The 19,083-nt window shown below is 41.8% G+C and overlaps 1 protein-coding gene across 7 annotated transcripts in view; it reads right to left on the bottom strand.

The window, feature by feature from the left end:
* Positions 1-19,083, bottom strand: part of GREB1L (GREB1 like retinoic acid receptor coactivator) — a 134,748-nt gene that overhangs the window by 35,962 nt on the left and 79,703 nt on the right. For all 7 annotated transcript variants that reach the window (XM_056521683.1, XM_056521682.1, XM_056521684.1 and 4 more), the window contains 7 exons: positions 14,942-15,122; positions 12,636-12,828; positions 8,936-9,069; positions 8,499-8,838; positions 1,066-1,181; positions 741-985; positions 3-553 (listed from right to left, as the gene is read on the bottom strand). In XM_056521683.1, the coding sequence (XP_056377658.1) occupies positions 3-553; positions 741-985; positions 1,066-1,181; positions 8,499-8,838; positions 8,936-9,069; positions 12,636-12,828; positions 14,942-15,122 (1,760 nt within the window). The remainder of the gene's footprint in view (positions 1-2; positions 554-740; positions 986-1,065; positions 1,182-8,498; positions 8,839-8,935; positions 9,070-12,635; positions 12,829-14,941; positions 15,123-19,083) is intronic.

Genomic DNA, 19,083 nt, shown 5'->3' with positions numbered 1-19,083 from the left:
ACCTGCGGGGGTCCAGTCAAGAGTAGGCGACGTGGATGAACAGTCCTTGTTCCTGTGGGTTCACTTGAGTTCACAAAATCAGCATGGTGCTGTCTGGCTGTTGTCCACTGTCTGTAGTAAAGTGACTGTTCTTCACTGCTCAAGTCTTTAGAAAGGATAGGTCTTAATGATCTTGACCAGCTCACATCAGCATGGGGCAAGAGAGAAATTGTAGAGGGAGATTGTCCATTTTTATGAGAAGCCAAGAGGTTATAAGTAGCCCTGGAAAGAACCACAATACGGGGTAAAGCCAAGTTCAACGTCCTATTGTTAACAAAATGGTGACTCCACTGGTAAGCTTTTGACGAGGAGCATGAGGAAAGTTTTGATGTTGTACTGCTAGCCATTTGTGTCCCAAGCGAGTCACATTCTGGTTTACAATCACTGGCAGTAGAATTTGGGTAAGTGCCTTCGTCCACCGAGTTTGCCACATTGTGAAAATCCAGGTTTGTTGGCTGTCTCTGAGTTTCTTCAGCTGCACTAGAGGAACTAACTCCATTCTCAGCAATAGAACCTGCATTAAACAAAAAGTTCAGAAGGTTTCAGAATACCACCTACTGAAAGCAAGGTATTCTCAAAACTACAGTTACAGGGCACTGTTCAAGAATTTACAAAAATTACCTTAAAAAAAACAATATAATAAAACTACTATATAATGATGTCCATTTAGTATATACAAAAAAATATATATATAATCTAACCTGAAGTTCCTGTGACTTCACTGCCATTACTCTGAGGTCTGTCTAGATCTATAAACAGCTCATCTGAGTCATTCTCAATGGAGTTAGCTTTATCAATGTCCTTATCACTTAAATCTAGGACAGTTGTGGGCTCTCTGATGAATTCTTTGGAAACAAAGCAACAGGCCAGGCCAACTTCCTGTTCCAAAGCCGTTCGGGTTAAAAAACTGGAGTCAATCAGGCGAAGATCACAATATTTCAGAGATCTGAAGAACAAAATTAACAGCATGAAACTAAACAAACAAACAGTTGTAAACTATGAATAAAAATAACACAAATGACCTACCTTGGGAAATTTTCTCCAAGGGGATCCTTGCCAGTGAGAATCAAGATACAAGGTAGGCCTTCAAGATCCTTATATGTTCTAGGAACCCAGTCTTCTTGATCACATCCCCTCCAGACCTTACAACAAAACACGGATAGTGTAAGTGAACTATTGTAAAAAAACTAAAAATTATGCTAGATTTTAAAGGCTATAGACCCCTTTTTTATTTTTTTATTCTTGCTTTGTATTTATTATGGAGCAAAAACACTTTTTCAGGGATCTTTTCTAATAACAGAAGTTATATAACACAAGCTAAATATATGTTTTAATAACATCAAAAACTATCATCTAAATAGGCTTTTTTATCAGTTGCTCTCCTGTCCTGACCCAACTTCTAAGCTGATTAAAGACCAGATCAATCAAAAGGGGATATTGATGTGGTGATGAAGTTCCTTCAGGAGAGAAAAGAAAGGCAGATAAGAAGCCCCTCAGAGTGCTGCTTCTGTAATGGGCTGATAACAGAAGCTGTAGAGCACAAAATTAACATTTGTTTTAATAAAGACCTATAGAGAAAATCTTTTTTTTATACCACCATACAAAGCAAGAATAAATAAAGATTTTTAAAAAAGGGTCCATATATGTTAATGCTGAAGACTAAACTTAAACTTGCAGAGAGGCTTCATTAGAACTGTAATCTATCCCGTATTTTGTTCAGTGAGAAGACACATTAAAAAGACTTAACCCCCTCCCAACCCATGACGTACATGTACGTCATGGGTTGGGTGGGCAGAAATGAGGGGGCCAGCGTCATGACCGGACATCTGCTGGTAATGACGAACATCGAAGATCGCTCTGATGTCCGTCATTTAACTGGTTAAATACTGTGATCTATACAGATCACAGCATTTGAACATTAAATGCCGCTAATCCCTGGTGTCTAGTGGTCCCTGGTGTCTAATAGCTCTGTTATTGATCAGGGCTCCCATTGGCAGCCCTTAGCAATAGAACACCGATTTAATAAATCAATGTAACACAATAGACAATGATCTATTTAAGCCATAAAAAAGTGTATAACAAAAAAAAGTAAAAAAAAGGTTTAACCCCTTCACGACGAGCGACGTACATATACGGCGCCACGAAGTGTCACTTGGCGCGCGGCGACGTACATGTACGCCGTGGGGTTCTGGGAGCGCCGCTACACTGTTTCGGTGATCGGGCCGGGATGACTGCTGTTATCTAACAGCAGGCATTCCGGCACATCGCCGAGGGGGGTCCTGAGACCCCCCCATGACCGCGATGGGCGCAAATCGCAGGTCAATCCAGACCTGCGATCTGCGCGATTCCGGGTCATACGGGTCACTGGTGACCCAGAAAATAAGAGGGATCGGGGGTGTCCGAGACACCCTCTATCCCCCTGAAGGGATAGGAGTTTGGTGGCAGGGGTGCCACCCCTCCTATCCCTGCTATTGGTCGGCCAAGCGACCGACCGATAGCAGACCGGGGGAGGGAGGGTTAAAGTTCTGTTCCCCCGCTTTGCCCACCTATCTGTGTCAGGGCAAAACAGGGAAACTGTTCAGGGACCGGCACCGAAGGTCCCTTACCTGGATCCCGGAGCGCGATCCTCCATGCGGGGATCCCCCAAATGCGACGGCGGCGGCAATTCTTCCGGGTCCTGCTAGGTGAGTTGTTGCCTAGCAACATCCGGAGGGCCACAGTTTACAATGGTCTCTAAACCGTGGCCCTCCAGATGTTGCAAAACTACAACTCCCAGCATGTCCAGATAGCTGTTTGCTGTGTGGGCATGCTGGGACTTGTAGTTTTGCAATATTTAGAGGGGTTCAGGTTGTAGATCACTAAGTGGTCTAAAACAGTAGCCCTCCAGATGTTGCAAAACTACTACTCAGCATGCCCAGACAGCAGTTTGCTGTCTGGGCATGCTGCGAGTTGTAGTTTTGCAACATCTGGAGGGCCACAGTTTTGAGACCACTGGACAGTGATTTACAACCTGAACCCCTCTTATTCTTGCAAAACTACAACTCCCAGCATTCAGGAACAGCATAAGGCTGTCTTGGCATGCTGGGAGTTGTACTTGCGTGCCTCCAGCCGTTGCATAACTACATCTCCCAGCATGCCCTTCCGCAATCAGTACATGCTGGGAGTTGTAGTTTTGCAACAGCTGGAGGCACACTGGTTGGAAAATACCGAGTTAGATCATAGAACCTAACTCAAGGTTTTCCAACCAGTGTGCCTCCAGCTGTTGCAAAACTACAACTCCCAGCATGCATGGTCTGTCAGTGTATGCTGGGAGTTGTAGTTTTGACCCCCCTCCCATGTGAATGTACATGCTACATTCACACTGGTGGCAGATTACAATGAGTTTCCCGCTTCAAGTTTGAGCTGCGGCAAATTTTCCGTCGCAGCTCAAACTCCTAACGGGAGACTCCGTGTAATCTTCCTCCAGTGTGAATGTAACCTAAAAACACTACACTAACATAAAATAAAGAGTAAAACACTACATATACACACGTACACTGCCCCCACTACCACCCCCCTTCCCCAATAAAAATTAAAAACGTATTGTACGGCAGTGTTTCTAAGATGGAGCCTCCAGCTGTTGCATAACAAGAACTCCCAGCATTTCTGGACAGCAATTGACTGTCCAAGCATGCTGGGAGTTTTACAACAGCTGGAGGCACCCTGTTTGGGAATCACTGGCATAGAATACCCCTATGTCCACCCCTATGCAAGTCCCTCAAATGCGCATGGCGCTCTCACTTTGGAGCCCTGTTGTATTTCAAGGCAACAGTATAGGGTCACATATGGGGTATCGCCGTATTCGGGAGAAATTGCCAAACTAATTTTGGGGGTCTTTTTCTCCTTTTACCCCTTATGAAAAGGAACAGTTGGGGTCTACACCAGTATGTTAGTGTAAAACAATAAACATTTTTACACTAACATGCTGGTGTTGCCCTATACTTTTCATTTTCACAAGAGGTAAAAGGGAAAAACACCCCCAAAATTTGTAACGTAATTTCTCCCGAGTACGGAGATACCCCATATGTGGGCGCAAGTGCTCAACAAGGCCCAGAAGGGAGAGTGCACCATGTACATTTGAGGTGATTTGCACAGGGGTGGCTGATTGTTACAGCGGTTCTGACAAAAGCAAAAAAAAAACACACCCACATGTGACCCCATTTTGGAAACCACACCCCTCACAGAATGTAATGAGGGGTGCAGTGAGAATTTACACCCCACAGGTGTCTGACGGATCTTTGGAACAGTGGTCCGTGAAAATGAAAAATTTTGCACAGAGTAAATGCTCACTGTATCCCTCATTACATTCTGTTAGGGGTCTAGTTTCCAAAATGGTATGCCATGTGGTTTTTTTTCCCCTGTCCTGGCACCATAGGGGCTTCCTAAATGCGACATGCCCCCCGAGCAAAATTTGCTCTCAAAAAGCCAAATATGACGCCTTCTCTTCTGAGCATTGTAGTTCGCCCGCAGTGCACTTCAGGTCCACTTATGGGGTTACAAATGTTGGGGGATCTTTTCTGCTATTAACCATTGCAAAAATGTGAAATTTGGGGGGAAACCCACATTTTAGTGAAAAAAATTATATTTTTTTTACATTTGCAAAAGTCGTGAAACACCTGGGGGGTATTAAGGCTCACTTTATCCCTTGTTACGTTTCTAAAGGGGTCTAGTTTCCAAAATGGTATGCCATGTATTTTTTTTTTTTGCTGTCCTGGCACCATAGGGGCTTCCTAAATGTGAAACCATTTCAGAAAAACGTACTCTCCAAAATCTCCTTGTCGCTCCTTCCTTTCTGAGCCCTCTACTGCGCCCGCCGAACACTTTACATAGACAGAGAGAAATTGGGCTACAAATACAAGTATAAATGCTCTCCTTTTACCCCCTTGTAAAAATGCAAAAATTGTGTCTACAAGAACATGCGAGTGTAAAAAATGAAGATTTAGAATTTTCTCCTTCACTTTGCTGCTTTTCCTGTGAAACACCTAAAGGGTTAAAACACTGACTGAATGTCATTTTGAATACTTTGGGGGGGGGGGGGGGGTGCAGTTTTTATAATGGGGTCATTTATGAGGTATTTCTAATATGAAGACCCTTCAAATCCACTTCAAACCTGAACTGGTCCCTGAAAAATAGTGAGTTTGAAAACTTTGTGAAAAATTGCTGCTGAACTTTGAAGCCCTCTGGTGTCTTCCAAATGTAAAAACTTGAAAATTTTATGATGCAAACATAAAGTAGACATATTGTATATAAGAATCCAAAAAAAAATAATTCTTTGGAATATCCATTTTCCTTACAAGCAGTGCGCTTCAAAGTTAGAAAAATGCAAAATTTTAAATGTTTTCATCAAATTTGGGGATTTTTCACCAAGAAAGGATGCAAGTTACCACAAAAATTTACCACTATGTTAAAGTAGAATATGTCACGAAAAAACAATCTCAGAATCAGAATGATAACTAAAAGCATTCCAGAGTTATTAATGTTTAAAGTGACAGTGGTCAGATTTGCAAAAAAGGACTTCGTCCTAGAGGTGAAAATGGGCTCCGTCCTTAAAGGGTAGCTCCCACCATCCTATTTTTTTTTCTCTGTCCCTGCCTATTGCCAATCTATATCTAACCCCCTCCCTGCTTTAAATTTAAATTTTTACTATATTATAAATAACTTTTTTCTGCCTGGTAGTGTGCTCACTACCAGACAGACTTCCCCAGCAGGCACCACATCACTGATGCCTGCTGGGGGGGGACTTCCGCCCTTAGTTCATCTACACAGGGTGCCTCCAGCTGTTTCACCACTACAACTCCCAGCTTGCCCTGGCATCTATTGGATGTCAGGGCATGCTGGGAGTTGTAGTATTGAAACAGCTGGAGGCACCCTGTGTAGATAAACTATTAGCGGCGGCGCTACGGCGCTAGCCCGTTCCCTCCGTTCCCCTCCCCCGCGCCATACCCAGTTACCTAACTCACAAACTCCCCCCGCCCCCCCCCCCCCCCCCCCGCATACCCCGTTCCCTCCATCACAAACCCCCCTCCCTACCCTGTACCCTCATTACACTTACTGCAGAGTCCGGCAGCGGGCGTGCAGGAGCAGCGGCGGCGAAGAGGCAGCGGCGATGTGCGGGAGCCAGCCAGTGGCCGGGGAGCCAATGCGCTCGCTCCCGTCTGTCTGATTGACAGGCAGGGAGCGAGTGCAGCCAAACTGAATAAGGACTGATTGTCAGGCCAAAATCAGTCCTTTTTTAGGCTTGACATCGCGCCAGGCTGCAGCCGGCCACTAGGAGGGAGACCCCTAGTGGCCGATTTTCAAATGTAAATGAAACCATTTTAATAAAAAAAATAATAATAAAAGTATATTAGAGATATGTTATAGTACATAAGTACTACAACATATCAAAAAATAAAGTTGGTGACAGTGCCCATTTAAGGGGTTAAAATATTTAAAAAAAATTCCTCCCCTAATAAAAATTCTAATCGCCCCCCTTTTCCCCATTTTTTAAATAAAACACTGTACAAACAAAAAAAAAAACACATATTTGGCATCATCGCATGCGTAATTGTCCTAACTATTAAATTATTAGTTTTCTGATCCTGCACAGTAAATGAGGTAAACAAGAAAATTCCAAACGCCAAATTTGCTGATTTTTGGTTACATTAAATCCCCAAAAATTTTTTTTTATAAAAAGTGATCAAAAAGCCAGAACTACACAAAAGTGGTACAATTAAAAACTAAAGCTCATGGCGCAAAAAAGGAACCCCTAACAGTTCAATAGTGTAATAATAAAAAGGTTATAGGGGTAAGAACATTGTAATGAACAAAGTTATTTTTTTTTTCCTACGTTTACATTTTTTTTTAAATCCTAAAACAAAACAAAAATTATTAAAATTTGATATAATTGGAATCGTACTGACCCATAGAAAAAAGATGGCATGTCAGATTTACCGTATTTTGAACTGCAAAAAAATTATTGCCATACAAAATTCCATTTTCCATATTTTTTTCAATTTTGCCTCAAATATAATTTTTTTCTGGCTTTGTAATAAATTGGATTAAAAAAAAAATAATTAAGCCCTAATACAACTTTGGTCAGTCGAAAAAATAAGATATGGGTCTTAGAAGGTAAGGAGGAAAAAAATTTGAGTCAGAAAAAAAAATTAGCTTGGTCATGAAACGGTTAAACGTGTCAGGAATTTCAAAGTAGCCGAAAAGTCTTTAACTTTGATGCAGATATATTGCTGATGGAATATGTCAGATCTAAACATAAACATACAATGATTCTTTTTTAAATGATTGATCTCTGCATTAAAGGGGTATTCCAGGAAAAAACGTTTTTTATATATATATCAACTGGCTCCAGAAAGTTAAACAGATTTGTAAATTACTTCTATTAAAAAATCTTAATCCGCTGCCACAACTGGATTGTGGCCTTGCTAAGGAAGTAAGCTGTAGATCTGATATATATTAAGCCTCGCTCAACGAACCCTGTTGTAATTATGAGCATCTTGTATAACAATTGATCGGTATTTCCTTATGCTGTGTTATTTTTGATAATTCTATTGTTCATATTTTTCAAAATGTAACAGTCTTTTGAAAAGCAAAAATCTTAAAGGACAACTGCAGCTGCATTACACTTATCCCCTATCCACAGGATAGGGGATAAGTGTTTGATTGCGGGGGTCCGACCGCTGGGACCCCCCCCTCCCCAATCTCCCTAACGGGGCGCCACCATAAGCGCTCATGGTGAGCGCTACGGCACGTAGTGTCGACCTAGAGGTCGACGGTGACGCCCCATCTCCTCCCCGTCCCCATACAGTTCTATGGGGGATGCGGGGAGGCACGAATGCTGCCTCCCCACCTCCCCCATAGAGATGTATGAAGGAGGCGTGCCAGCCGCAACGTCATGCTGCGGCTGGCACGCCCCCTGCACGGGACAGCCGCGGCCCCGTATAGGAGATCGCCGGGGGCCCCAGCGTTTGGACCCCCCGCGATCAAACACTTATCCCCTATCTTGAGGATAGGGGATAAGTGTTTGTAATGCTGCAGATGTCCTTTAATCCTCTCAGTACTTATGAGCTTCTGAAGTTAAGGTTGTTCTTTTACGTCTAAGTGCTCTCTGATGACACCTGTCTCGGGAAACACCCAGTTTAGAAGAGGTTTGTTATGGGGATTTGAGTCTAAACTGGGCATTTCCCGAGACAGGTGTCATCAGAGAGCATTTAGACAGAAAAGTACAACCTTCACTTCAGAAGCTCATAAGTACTGAAAGGATTAAGATTTTTTAATAGAAGTAATTTACAAATCTGTTTAACTTTCTGAAGCCAGTTGATATATAAAAAAAAAAAGTTTTTTTCCTGGATAACCCCTTTAACTTTAATTGTGGCCAAAATCTAGCCACATTAGTTTCAGAGTTTTCTTAAAAGTTTCCTTACCTTTAACCTGGAAACAAAGTGCTTAGCAAGACACAGTTCGGAAGCAGGATTACCGAGCAACACTTCAAAACGATATTGAAGTCCTAGTTTATCTCTCACTTCCTGCAGTCTTTCCTTTGCCAACATTGCCAGCTGTACTGAAGGAATCCGGACAAGGAGCATGTGACCTTGTCCACTTTTGTCCTTTTCAGGAGAGCTGAGGAGATCATCCATGATGCTCAATGTCTCTGGTGTAGTGTGATCTCTGAGTGACGTCATGGTAGTTAACGCCATAAGAGCTTCAGAATACTGCTGAATGAGGAGGTAGCATCGTATCACCATGCTGTGTAACCTTGGGTACCTACAATGAAATATTTATATTGCAGGTAATGAAAAAAAATGCTCTTGTTGTGCTTGTGTCTTTTCCGTGTATGCTAATGAACAAATTATCACATCACCTTTCCAAAAGGGTGTTCACCATCTTCTCAAATGTTTCATCAGATCTAAGTAGTGGACTTGTTATACCCCACTGAAGAGATTTACTGTATTCATTGATACCAAAGTAAACCTTGTCATCATTGGCTAGATCTTCCTAGAAAAATAAACACAGACAAGACTTAGATTTTAACATGGTTTTTATCTATGTGGACATACAGCATGAACAATACCTAAACCTCAACTGTGGTTCTTTAATGTGACTAAACATATGCTATGCAGCTTTATACATTGCTGGCTGTATTGAATAATATTTTTGAGATAACTGTATATTTACAAATCAATGATGTATGCAGAATGCACTAGTGTTTTTTTTACGTTAAGGCAATTAAAAAAAAAATCCTTTATGTTAATATGCTAAAACATTAGATCAGATATGATATGTTTTCACATCTGTCAATATAATCAGCCAGTTAACTGGACCAGCATAGACTTAATGAGCGCTGTCAGATATGAACATTTCTTTTAAGTTGTACATCTTGGCAAAACAAAAGTTTTTCTAATATACGTATATAAAAGAAAATTCACATTTTATTAAAGAAACCTGCTGTTGAAAATCCCACCACTAGGGGTGGGTACACTGATGAGTCCCAGAGCAGCATGAGCGTGTCCAAGGGTTATGGACACGAGATGGCAAGGCTGCAGGAGGAACACAGCCTGCAGCAACACTGCTGTAACACAGAGTTTTACCAAACCTGTGCCTCCAGCAGTTGCAAAACTACAACTCCAAGCATGCCCGGACAGCAAAAGGATATCTGAGCATGCTGGGAGTTGTAGTTTTGCAAAAGATGGAGGCACACTGCTACTAAAGAGTTATCCAAACACTGTACCTCTAACTAGGGCTGGGCGGTACGACCAAATGTGTGTATCACGGTATTTCTGTAACTTTTGGCGGTTCCACGGTATTTAAATAAGGGACGGACAGGTTTGACCCTTTTGTTTTGGTTGGCCTATCTCCCTGAGGTGTGTCTGAAAGCTGTTTATTCCTCTATCCCCAGTCAGAATATAGACATGCTTAACAAATGTGAATGTGCTAATAGTTAGAAAAAGCTGTTTGCCAAATAAGTGTTTGGCAGACATACTGTCCGGTCCATAAATATTGGGACATCGACAATTTTTTAATTTTTGGCTCTATACACCACCACAATGGATTTAAAATGAAACGAACAAGATGTGCTTTAACTCCAGACTGTCAGTTTTAATTTGAGGGCGTTTACATCCAAATCAGGTAAACTGTGTGGGAATTGCAACAGTTTGCATTTGTGCCTCCCACTTACTAAGGGACCAAAAGTAATGGGACAATTGGCTTCTCAGCTGTTCCATGTCCAGGTGTGTGTTATTACCTCATTATCCCAATTACAATGAGCAGATAAAAGGGCCAGAGTTGATTTCAAGTGTGCTATTTGCATTTGGAATATGTTGCTGTCAACTCAAGATGAGATCCAAAGAGCTGTTACTATCAGTGAAGCAAGCCATCATTAGGCTGAAAAAAAAAAAAAAAAAACCCATCAGAGAGATGGCCAAACATTAGGCGTGGACAAAACAACTGTTTGGAACATTCTTAAACAGAAGGAACGTACCGGTGAGCTCAGCAACACCAAAAGAACCGGAAGACCAAGGAAAACAACTGTGGAGGATGACCAAAGAATTCTTTCCCTGGTGAAGATAACACCCTTCACAACAGTAGGCCAGATCAAGAACACTCTCCAGCAGGTAGGTGTATGTGTGTCAAAGTCAACAAAAGCAGGAAGGCCAGATTAGAGTTTGCCAAACGACATCTAAAAAACCCTTCACAGTTCTGGAACAACATCCTATGGACAGATGAGACCAAGATCAACTTGTACCAGAGTGATGGGAAGAGAAGAGTATGGAGAAGGAAAGGAACATGGTCCTAAGCATACCATATCATCAGTGAAGCATGGTGGTGGTAGTGTCATGGCATAGTGGGCATGTATGGCTGCCAATGGAACTGCTTCTCTTGTATTTATTGATGATGTGACTGCTGACAAAAGCAGCAGGATAAATTGTGAAGTGTTTTGGGCAATATTATCTGCTCATATACAGCAAAATGCTTCAGAACTCAGATGGACAATGACCCAAAGCATACTGCAAAAGCAACCAAAGAGTTTAAGGGAAATAAGTGGAATGTTATGCAATGGCCAAGTCAATCACCTGACCTGAATCTGATTGAGCATGCATTTCACTTGCTGACGACAAAACTGAAGGGAAATTGCCCCAAGAACAAACAGTTGCAGTGGAGTCTCGGCAGAACATCACCAGGGATGAAACCCAGAAATGTCTGCTGATGTCTATGCTTTCCATACTTCAGGCTGTAATTGACTGCAAAGGATTTGCAACCAAGTATTAAAAAGTGAAAGTTTGATTTATGATTATTTTCTGTCCCATTACTTTTGGTCCCTTAACAAGTGGGATGCACATATGCAAACTGTTGTAATTCCTTCACCGTTCACCTGATTTGGATGTAAATACCCTCAGATTAAAGCTGACAGTCTGGAGTTAAAGGGGTATTTAAACAGATTTGTATATTACGTCTATTAAAAAATCTTAATCCTTTAAATAATTATCAGCTGCTGAAGTTGAGTTGTTGTTTGCTGTCTGGCAACATTGCTCTCTGCTGACATCTCTGCTTGTCTCGGGAACTGCACAGAGTAGAAGAGGTTTGCCATGGGGATTTGCTTCTAAACTGGGCGGTTCCCGAGACACGTGTCATCAGAGAGCACTTAGACAGAAAAGAACAACTCAAATTCAGCAGCTCATAAGTACTAAAAAGATTAAGATTTTTTTTAATAGAAGTCATTTACAAATCAGTTTAACTTTCTGGAGCCAGTTGATATATATAAAAAAGTTTTCTCCTGGATAACCCCTTTAAAGCACATCTTGTTCGTTTTATTTCAAATCCATTGTGGTGGTGTATAGAGCCAAAAATGTTAGAATTGTGTTGATGTCCCAATATTTATGGACCTGACTGTATCTTGACCGAGTAACCATCTTTGAAGTTGCGTAATAATGTGGGAGAACTTTTTAGATTAAAGGGGTTATCCAGGATAAAAAAAATGTTTATATATCAACTGGCTCCAGAAAGTTAAACAGATTTGTAAATTACTTCTATTAAAAAATCTTAATCCTTGCAGTACTTATGAGCTTCTGAAGTTAAGGTTGTTCTTTTCTGTCTAAGTCTTCTCTGATAACACCTGTCTAAAGAAACGCCCAGTTTAGAAGCAATCCCCATAGCAAACCTCTTCTAAACTGGGAGTTTCCCCGAGACAGGTGTCATCAGAGAGCACTAGACAGAAAAGAACAACCTTTCCTTCAGAAGCTCATAAGTACTGAAAGGATTAAGATTTTTTAATAGAAGTAATTTACAAATCTGTTTAACTTTCTGGAGCCAGTTGATATATATAAAAAAAGTTTTTTCCTGGAATACCCCTTTAAGCTACTAGGGTTACCTTGGTAAGAACACTACTACTCCCCCAGTGTACAGGAAACAGGTTTGAATAAACTGCCATTTAACAGGAAATTCCTGTTCTAAAAGCATTGAAACTAAGAGTATGTATATGGTCCTATTACAAGATGATGGTCATATATGTCCACGGTGACAGTAAATCTGTCGTATAGTAAAAAAAAAAAAAAAAAAATTCTTACCACCAAGTCTGGCTGAATCCAGTGCACCTCATTACTGGAGCTGATTTTAGACTGCTGTGTCTGTAAGGCATAAGGGAAGGCACTAACTTGCAGCACAATGAGATTCAGAGCTTCCTGCACTTCCAAACTATTAATAATTCGGTCAGAAAGCCCCTGGCTGGGATCTCCATGAGGCAGTGTTCCTGACAATGCACTGTAGAGAAATACAATATGTTAAGTTCTCCGTATTGTAGATACAGCTGAAATGAGGAGACATCTGTTATTAACCAACTCTGCCTTTACAACAAAACCAGATCAACTTTACAAATTATGGGGGGAGATTTATCCAACTGTGTGAGCGAAAAAAATAGAATGATTTCCCATAGCAACCAATCACAGCTTAGCTAACAAGCTCTAGTAAAGTGAAAGCTGAGCTGTGATTGGCTGCTGTGGAAAAGTCACTATTTTTTCTCTCACACAGTTTGATAAATCTGGGCCTATATATTTACGGATATTGGCTGGCATTTTATCATTGTAGGTGTAAGTGAAGCATTTTTCTACACCTTTTCTTTGTGTGCTGGTAATGTGTAGGAGCACCAAATTTATTAAGTGGACAACGAGCATTTGATAAATTTTGTGCAGGTCACAATTTCTGAAACTTCTCTCTTCACATACACCAAAAAGCTAAGAAAGGTCTGGGCTGGTGTAGTTAGAGACTTTTCAGTGGTTTTGCGCTTTTTCATAAAAAGGCGCAGTTCATGAAACCCTTCCATATCATGTGTATTGCCAAAAACAGTGGATTGCAACTCAAAATCAGCAGAAATGTGTAAACAAAAAGGCACAAATAAACCCTGCTTGCGCCTTTTGTAGACACAAAAAACAGTCTAAAGACAATGATAAATGTCGGCCATAAAATGTAACAAATTTCTTGGAACATCTGTCCAAAGATGTTTGTGCAGAATAAAAAACATCTATTACCCATACTGTTATATTATATGCAAAATAGATAGATTCACATTTAGTACCATATGTATGTTTTGGTCTAAGCTTGCAAAACATTTGTAATAATAAGTGTTAACATAAACAAATATTTTAAGCTTGCTTTTATCTCAGTACCCACAGTATGCTGTATTACTGTATTTGCCAGGTAGGGTCAATGTACTGTATTTGACAATTGTAACAATTTTAGAAAAGAATATAATGAGGGATGAACAAAATACTGTTTATTCCAGATCCAGTTAAGGCTCTTTTACACTGGCCAATTTTCAGACTAATAGGCTTGTTTCCAATATTCGGCTGTGTAAAATGACCAGAAATCAGCCGATAAACGTACAACCGCTTGCTCATTGGCTGATTGAATTTTTTGTGCATTAATTTAAAGGGAATCTATTAGCAGGTAAGGGCACCTTACCTGTTCATGAAAAAAATGAGAACTGGCACTGGGCTGGGACTTCATCTATGGTGGATTCTCCACTTCACAAGGTTTGACCCTCACCTAAAACAAGCAAATAGTCTAGAAGGGAAAGGAGACTGCTCTCTTAAAATCAGTAAGGGAGCTTTTATTGACCCATAACTATTACAAATCCGCAACATTTCGAATCAACAATAGGTTCTTTCTCAAGCAATACACAAGTGTGCCAACCTCTTTCTTATAGGTACCTATTGTAGATCTGAAATGTTGTCGAGTTGTAACAGTTATAGATAAATAAAAGTGCTGCCTCTTTTCACTTCTGGACTAACCAGCTGATAGAAGCTATAATAATCTAATAGCATCTATAGCATTTTTAATAATCCAAAGCACAGAATAACTAATATAAATTTTATTGATATGAAAATGAGTTTGATGCAATGGGGGTGTTCCTCTACCCCTAGGTGCACAGATACAGTAACCCACCCCGCCCCTCTAAAAAAGTCTACTTATGAATACTAAGCAGCCCCTCTGCAGTGGCCTAGAATTAAATCACTTCAGATGGGTGACTCAGTATTCATGGGGAGGCATTGTAAGACGGACAGGCAAGCAGCAGTTTCGGTGCACCAAGGGGTAAAGAACGACCCCCAGTGCACTAAACAGCATAATTTGCATATCAATAAATTGCTTATTACTGATAAACAGCACACTGAAGCGTCAAATTGAAAGTGCTATAATCTCAGTTTAAGGTGCTCTCTTAGGTTACCATAGGACACTAACAAGCTGACAGACTTTTTAAATTATTAGTGTCAGCCACATTGTAAAGAGGTGATGTGTGACAGACAGTGCTGAATTTAATGGGCCACACAACTGTATTCAGTAAGTGCCATCACCATCTTCAGTCTATCAGTAAAGTTACCTTGTTAGATCCACATGACTATTGTCATGTATAAGAACAAACAGTGTATAAGGATTTTGCTTCACTTTTCTCATGAACGCGTCAAATTTGGCTTGGACATCCCCATCAAGTCGAAGAACATATTTGTCAGCTCTCTGATTTGCAAATGCCGACTCCTCTAGGCCCAAATCTGCTAGAACCCCTGTTTTTTTTTTTTAACACAAATGAAAAGGTATAATAATAACTACAATAAAAAAAAACAACTTGCCATATACCATATTTACTATCCATGTAAGAGTCTATTCACATTTAGTTTTTTTGGTCTGCGTTACCAGTACATGTTGGTATACCACAGTAGGCCCATTCACTTTAATATACCAAACATTCATCTACTAAAGCAGGGGTACGCAACTACTTTTAATAGGAGTCTGCTTATCCAGGGCTGCTGCCATCGAGCGCTAGTCCAAGCTGAACACTAAGGCTTTATTTTACCCCAATAATAGGTCACAAGGTAAAATGAGCTACTAAAGTGTGGAGGATGCAAATCTACTGTTCCCCGAATACTGCCACAGACTGCCTCGACAATATATTGTCACATGCTGTGCCCCTGAATACTGCCACCCACTGTGCCTATAAATACAATACTGACACACACAGTCATCCTTAATATAATACCGCCCCTGAATTTAATACTGCCACACACTGTACCAGAGTATAATACAGGCACTTACCGTGCCACTTCGTCTAATACTACCACACAACGTGCCCGTGGTATAATAATGCCAAACACTGTACCCTCTGAATATAATATGGCCACACATTGTGCCTCTGGTATAATGCTGCCAAACACAGTGGACCTAAATATAAAACAGTCACACACCGTGACCCCCCCCCGCCCATATATTACTGCCGCACATAGGGTCTCCGAGTATAATACTGCTACGTCCAAAAATATAATGTTGACAATCACTAGGCATTGAACCAAAAATTAAACCTGTGTCCCTTAAAACAAAGAACAAGGTGTCTGTGCCAACTCAATGAATGATGCCACTGCCCCCAATGAACTGTGCCACTACTCTCCTTTGTATTAACTGCCTTTATGCCCCATATGTACTGTACCACTATAAGCCCCATATGAAATGTGCAACTGTGCATTTTCCAGGCATGATGGGAGCACTGTAGGGCCAAAAGTACTGGCATTTTATTGAACTCACATCCTGTGCTCTGGCCTCTTCTAGTTAGGCCTGGCCAGAGCAGAATAATGCAGGCAGCACTACTTGCTCAGTCTGCATCATAGATGAGGCACCAGGCAGGGAGCAGTGTTCCCTTGCTCCAGGCCTTGCTTGGCTAGTCATTTGTATCAGTGAGAAGAGACTGGCTGTTTCTCTTTTTTGGCTACTGCGGATCTGACCCTCGCCACTTATGTACCGCAAAGTCTATATCCCTACTGGTGTGTGCAATATATATATATCTTATATATAAAAACTCAATGTGTTTATGTGTGTGTACAGTCATGGCCGTAAATGTTTGCACCCATAAAAATGTTTTAAAGACAATGAAGTATTTCTCACAGGAAAGGATTGCTGTAACACATGTTTTGCTATACACATGTTTATTCCCTTTGTGTGTATTAGAACTTAACCAAAAAAGGCATGAAAAATAGCAAATTGGACATAATGTCACACCAAACTCCAAAAATGGGCTGGACAAAATTATTGGCACCTTTAACTTAAAGGGGTTGTGCGCTGCCCTGCAGTTCGGAGCTCCGCTCACAGCGTCCGGAAGTTCATTACTCCGAACGCTGTGTGCGGGCTTCCGTGTTCGCAGCCGCCGGGCGTGACGTCACGCCCGGCCCCTTCATGACGTCTCGCCCGCCCCCTCGTGACGTCACGCCCGCCTCCTCTACCAAAGTCTATGGGAAGGGGGCGCGACCGCTGTCACGCCCCCTTCCCATAGTCTTTGGGAGAGGGGGCGGCGTGATGTCACGCGGGCGGGCGCCACAAAGGGGGCGGGCAAGATGTCACGAAGGGGCCCGGCGGCTGCGAACACGGAAGCCCGCACACAGCGTTTGGAGTAATGAACTCCCGGACGCTGTGAGCGGAGCTCCGAACTGCAGGGCAGCACACAACCCCTTTAATATTTGATTGCACACCCTTTGGAAAAAATAACTGAAATCAGTCGCTTCCTATAACCATCCATAAGTTTCTTACACCTCTCAGCCGGAATGTTGAACCACTCTTCTTTTGCAAACTGCTCCAGGTCACTCTTATTGGAAGGGCGCCTTTTCCCAACAGCAATTTTAAGATCTGGTGTTCAATGGGATTTAGATCTGGACTCCTTGCTGGCCACTTCAGAACTCTCCAGCACTTTGTTGCCATCCATTTCTGGGTAATTTTTGACATATATGTTTGGGGTCATTGCCCTGCTGGAAGACCCAAGATCTTGGGCGCAAACCCAGCTTTCTGACACTGGGCTGTACAGCGCAACCCAAAATCCATCAGATTTCATGATGCCTTGCACACATTCAGGGCACCCAGTGCCAGAGGCAGCAAAACAACCCGAAATCATCATTGAACCTCCACCATATTTCACTGTAGGTACTGTGTTCTTTTCTTTGTAGGCTTCATTCAGTTTTCGGTAAACAGTAGAATGATGTGCTTTACCAAAAAGCTCTATCTTGGTCTCATCTGTCCATAAGACATTTTCCCAGAAGGATTTTGGCTTACTCAAGTTCATTTTGGCAAAATGTAGTCTTGCTTTTTTATGTCTGTGTCAGCAGTGGGGTCCTCCTTGGTCTACTGCCATAGCGCAAACTATCCGTCGACATTTAAATTAAATTAAACGCTGACACTGATGCTCCCTGAGCCTGCAGGACAGCTTGAATATCTTTGGAACTTATTTGGGGCTGCTTATCCAGCATCCGGACTATCCTGCGTTGACACCTTTCATCAATTTTTCTCTTCCGTCCACGCCCAGTGAGATTAGCTACAGTGCCATGGGTTGCAAACTTCTTGATAATGTTGCGCACTGTGGACAAAGGCAAATCAAGATCTCTGGAGATGGACTTGTAACCTTGAGATTTTTGATATTTTTCCACAATGTTGGTTCTCAAGTTCTCTTCTTTCTGTTGCCCATGCTTAGTGTGGCACACAGACACACAATGCAAATACTAAGTAAACTTCTCTCCTATCTGCTTTCAGCTGTGATTTTTATATTGCCCACACCTGTTACTTGCCCCAGGTGAGTTTAAAGGAGCATCACATGATTGAAACAATCTTATTTATCCACAATTTTGAAAGGGTGCCAATTTTGTCCAGCCCATTTTTGGAGTTTGGTGTGACATTATGTTCAATTTGCTTTTTTCCTCCTTTTTTGGTTTAGTTCCAATAAACACAAAGGCAATAAACATATGTATAGCAAAACATGTGTTACTGCAATCCTTTTCTGTGAGAAATACTGCATTTTCTTGAAAAATTTCAGGGGTGCCAACATTTACAGCCATGACTGTGTGTAGGTTCCAGCATCACTTCCAAACGGCTAAAGATAGTTCAATAAAACTTGGTACATGTTACTTATATGACAACAACAAACATAGGATAGATAAATTAAAGGGGTATTCCAGGCAAAAACATCTTATCCCCTATCGAAAGGATAGGGGATAAGATGTCTGATCGTGGGGGTCCCGCCGCTGGGACCCCCCGCGATCTCCCTGCCGCTGCCCGCACTCTATGCGTAGCTGCGTATGAAGTTTTGGAAACCTCTGGGCTTCCGAGACTGGGACGTTACATCATGCCCCGCCCCCTCCATTCCTGTCTATGGGTGGGGGCGTTAAGCCCCCTCCCATAGAAATGAATGGAGTGGGCATGGCGTGACGTCACGTCCCCGTCTCGGAAGCCCGGAGGTTTCCATAACTTCAGACGCAGCTACGCATAGAATGCAGGATGCTGCAGGGAGATCGCGGGGGTCCCAACGACAGGCCCCCCGCTATCAGACATCTTATCCCCTATCCTTTCGATAGGGGCTAAGATGTTTTTGCCCGGAATACCCCTTTAACCCTTACCCACCCCCATTTGAGAGGGTCAGGGTTTTTGTTAAAAGTGCTATGCAAGTCTATGGGAAATGTATGTTCCAGCATAACTTCCAAATGGATGGAGATATTTTGA

The sequence above is a fragment of the Hyla sarda genome, chromosome 5 (assembly GCF_029499605.1).
Source record: "Hyla sarda isolate aHylSar1 chromosome 5, aHylSar1.hap1, whole genome shotgun sequence".
Lineage (NCBI taxonomy): Eukaryota > Metazoa > Chordata > Amphibia > Anura > Hylidae > Hyla > Hyla sarda.
This window is presented reverse-complemented; position numbering and strand designations above follow the sequence as displayed.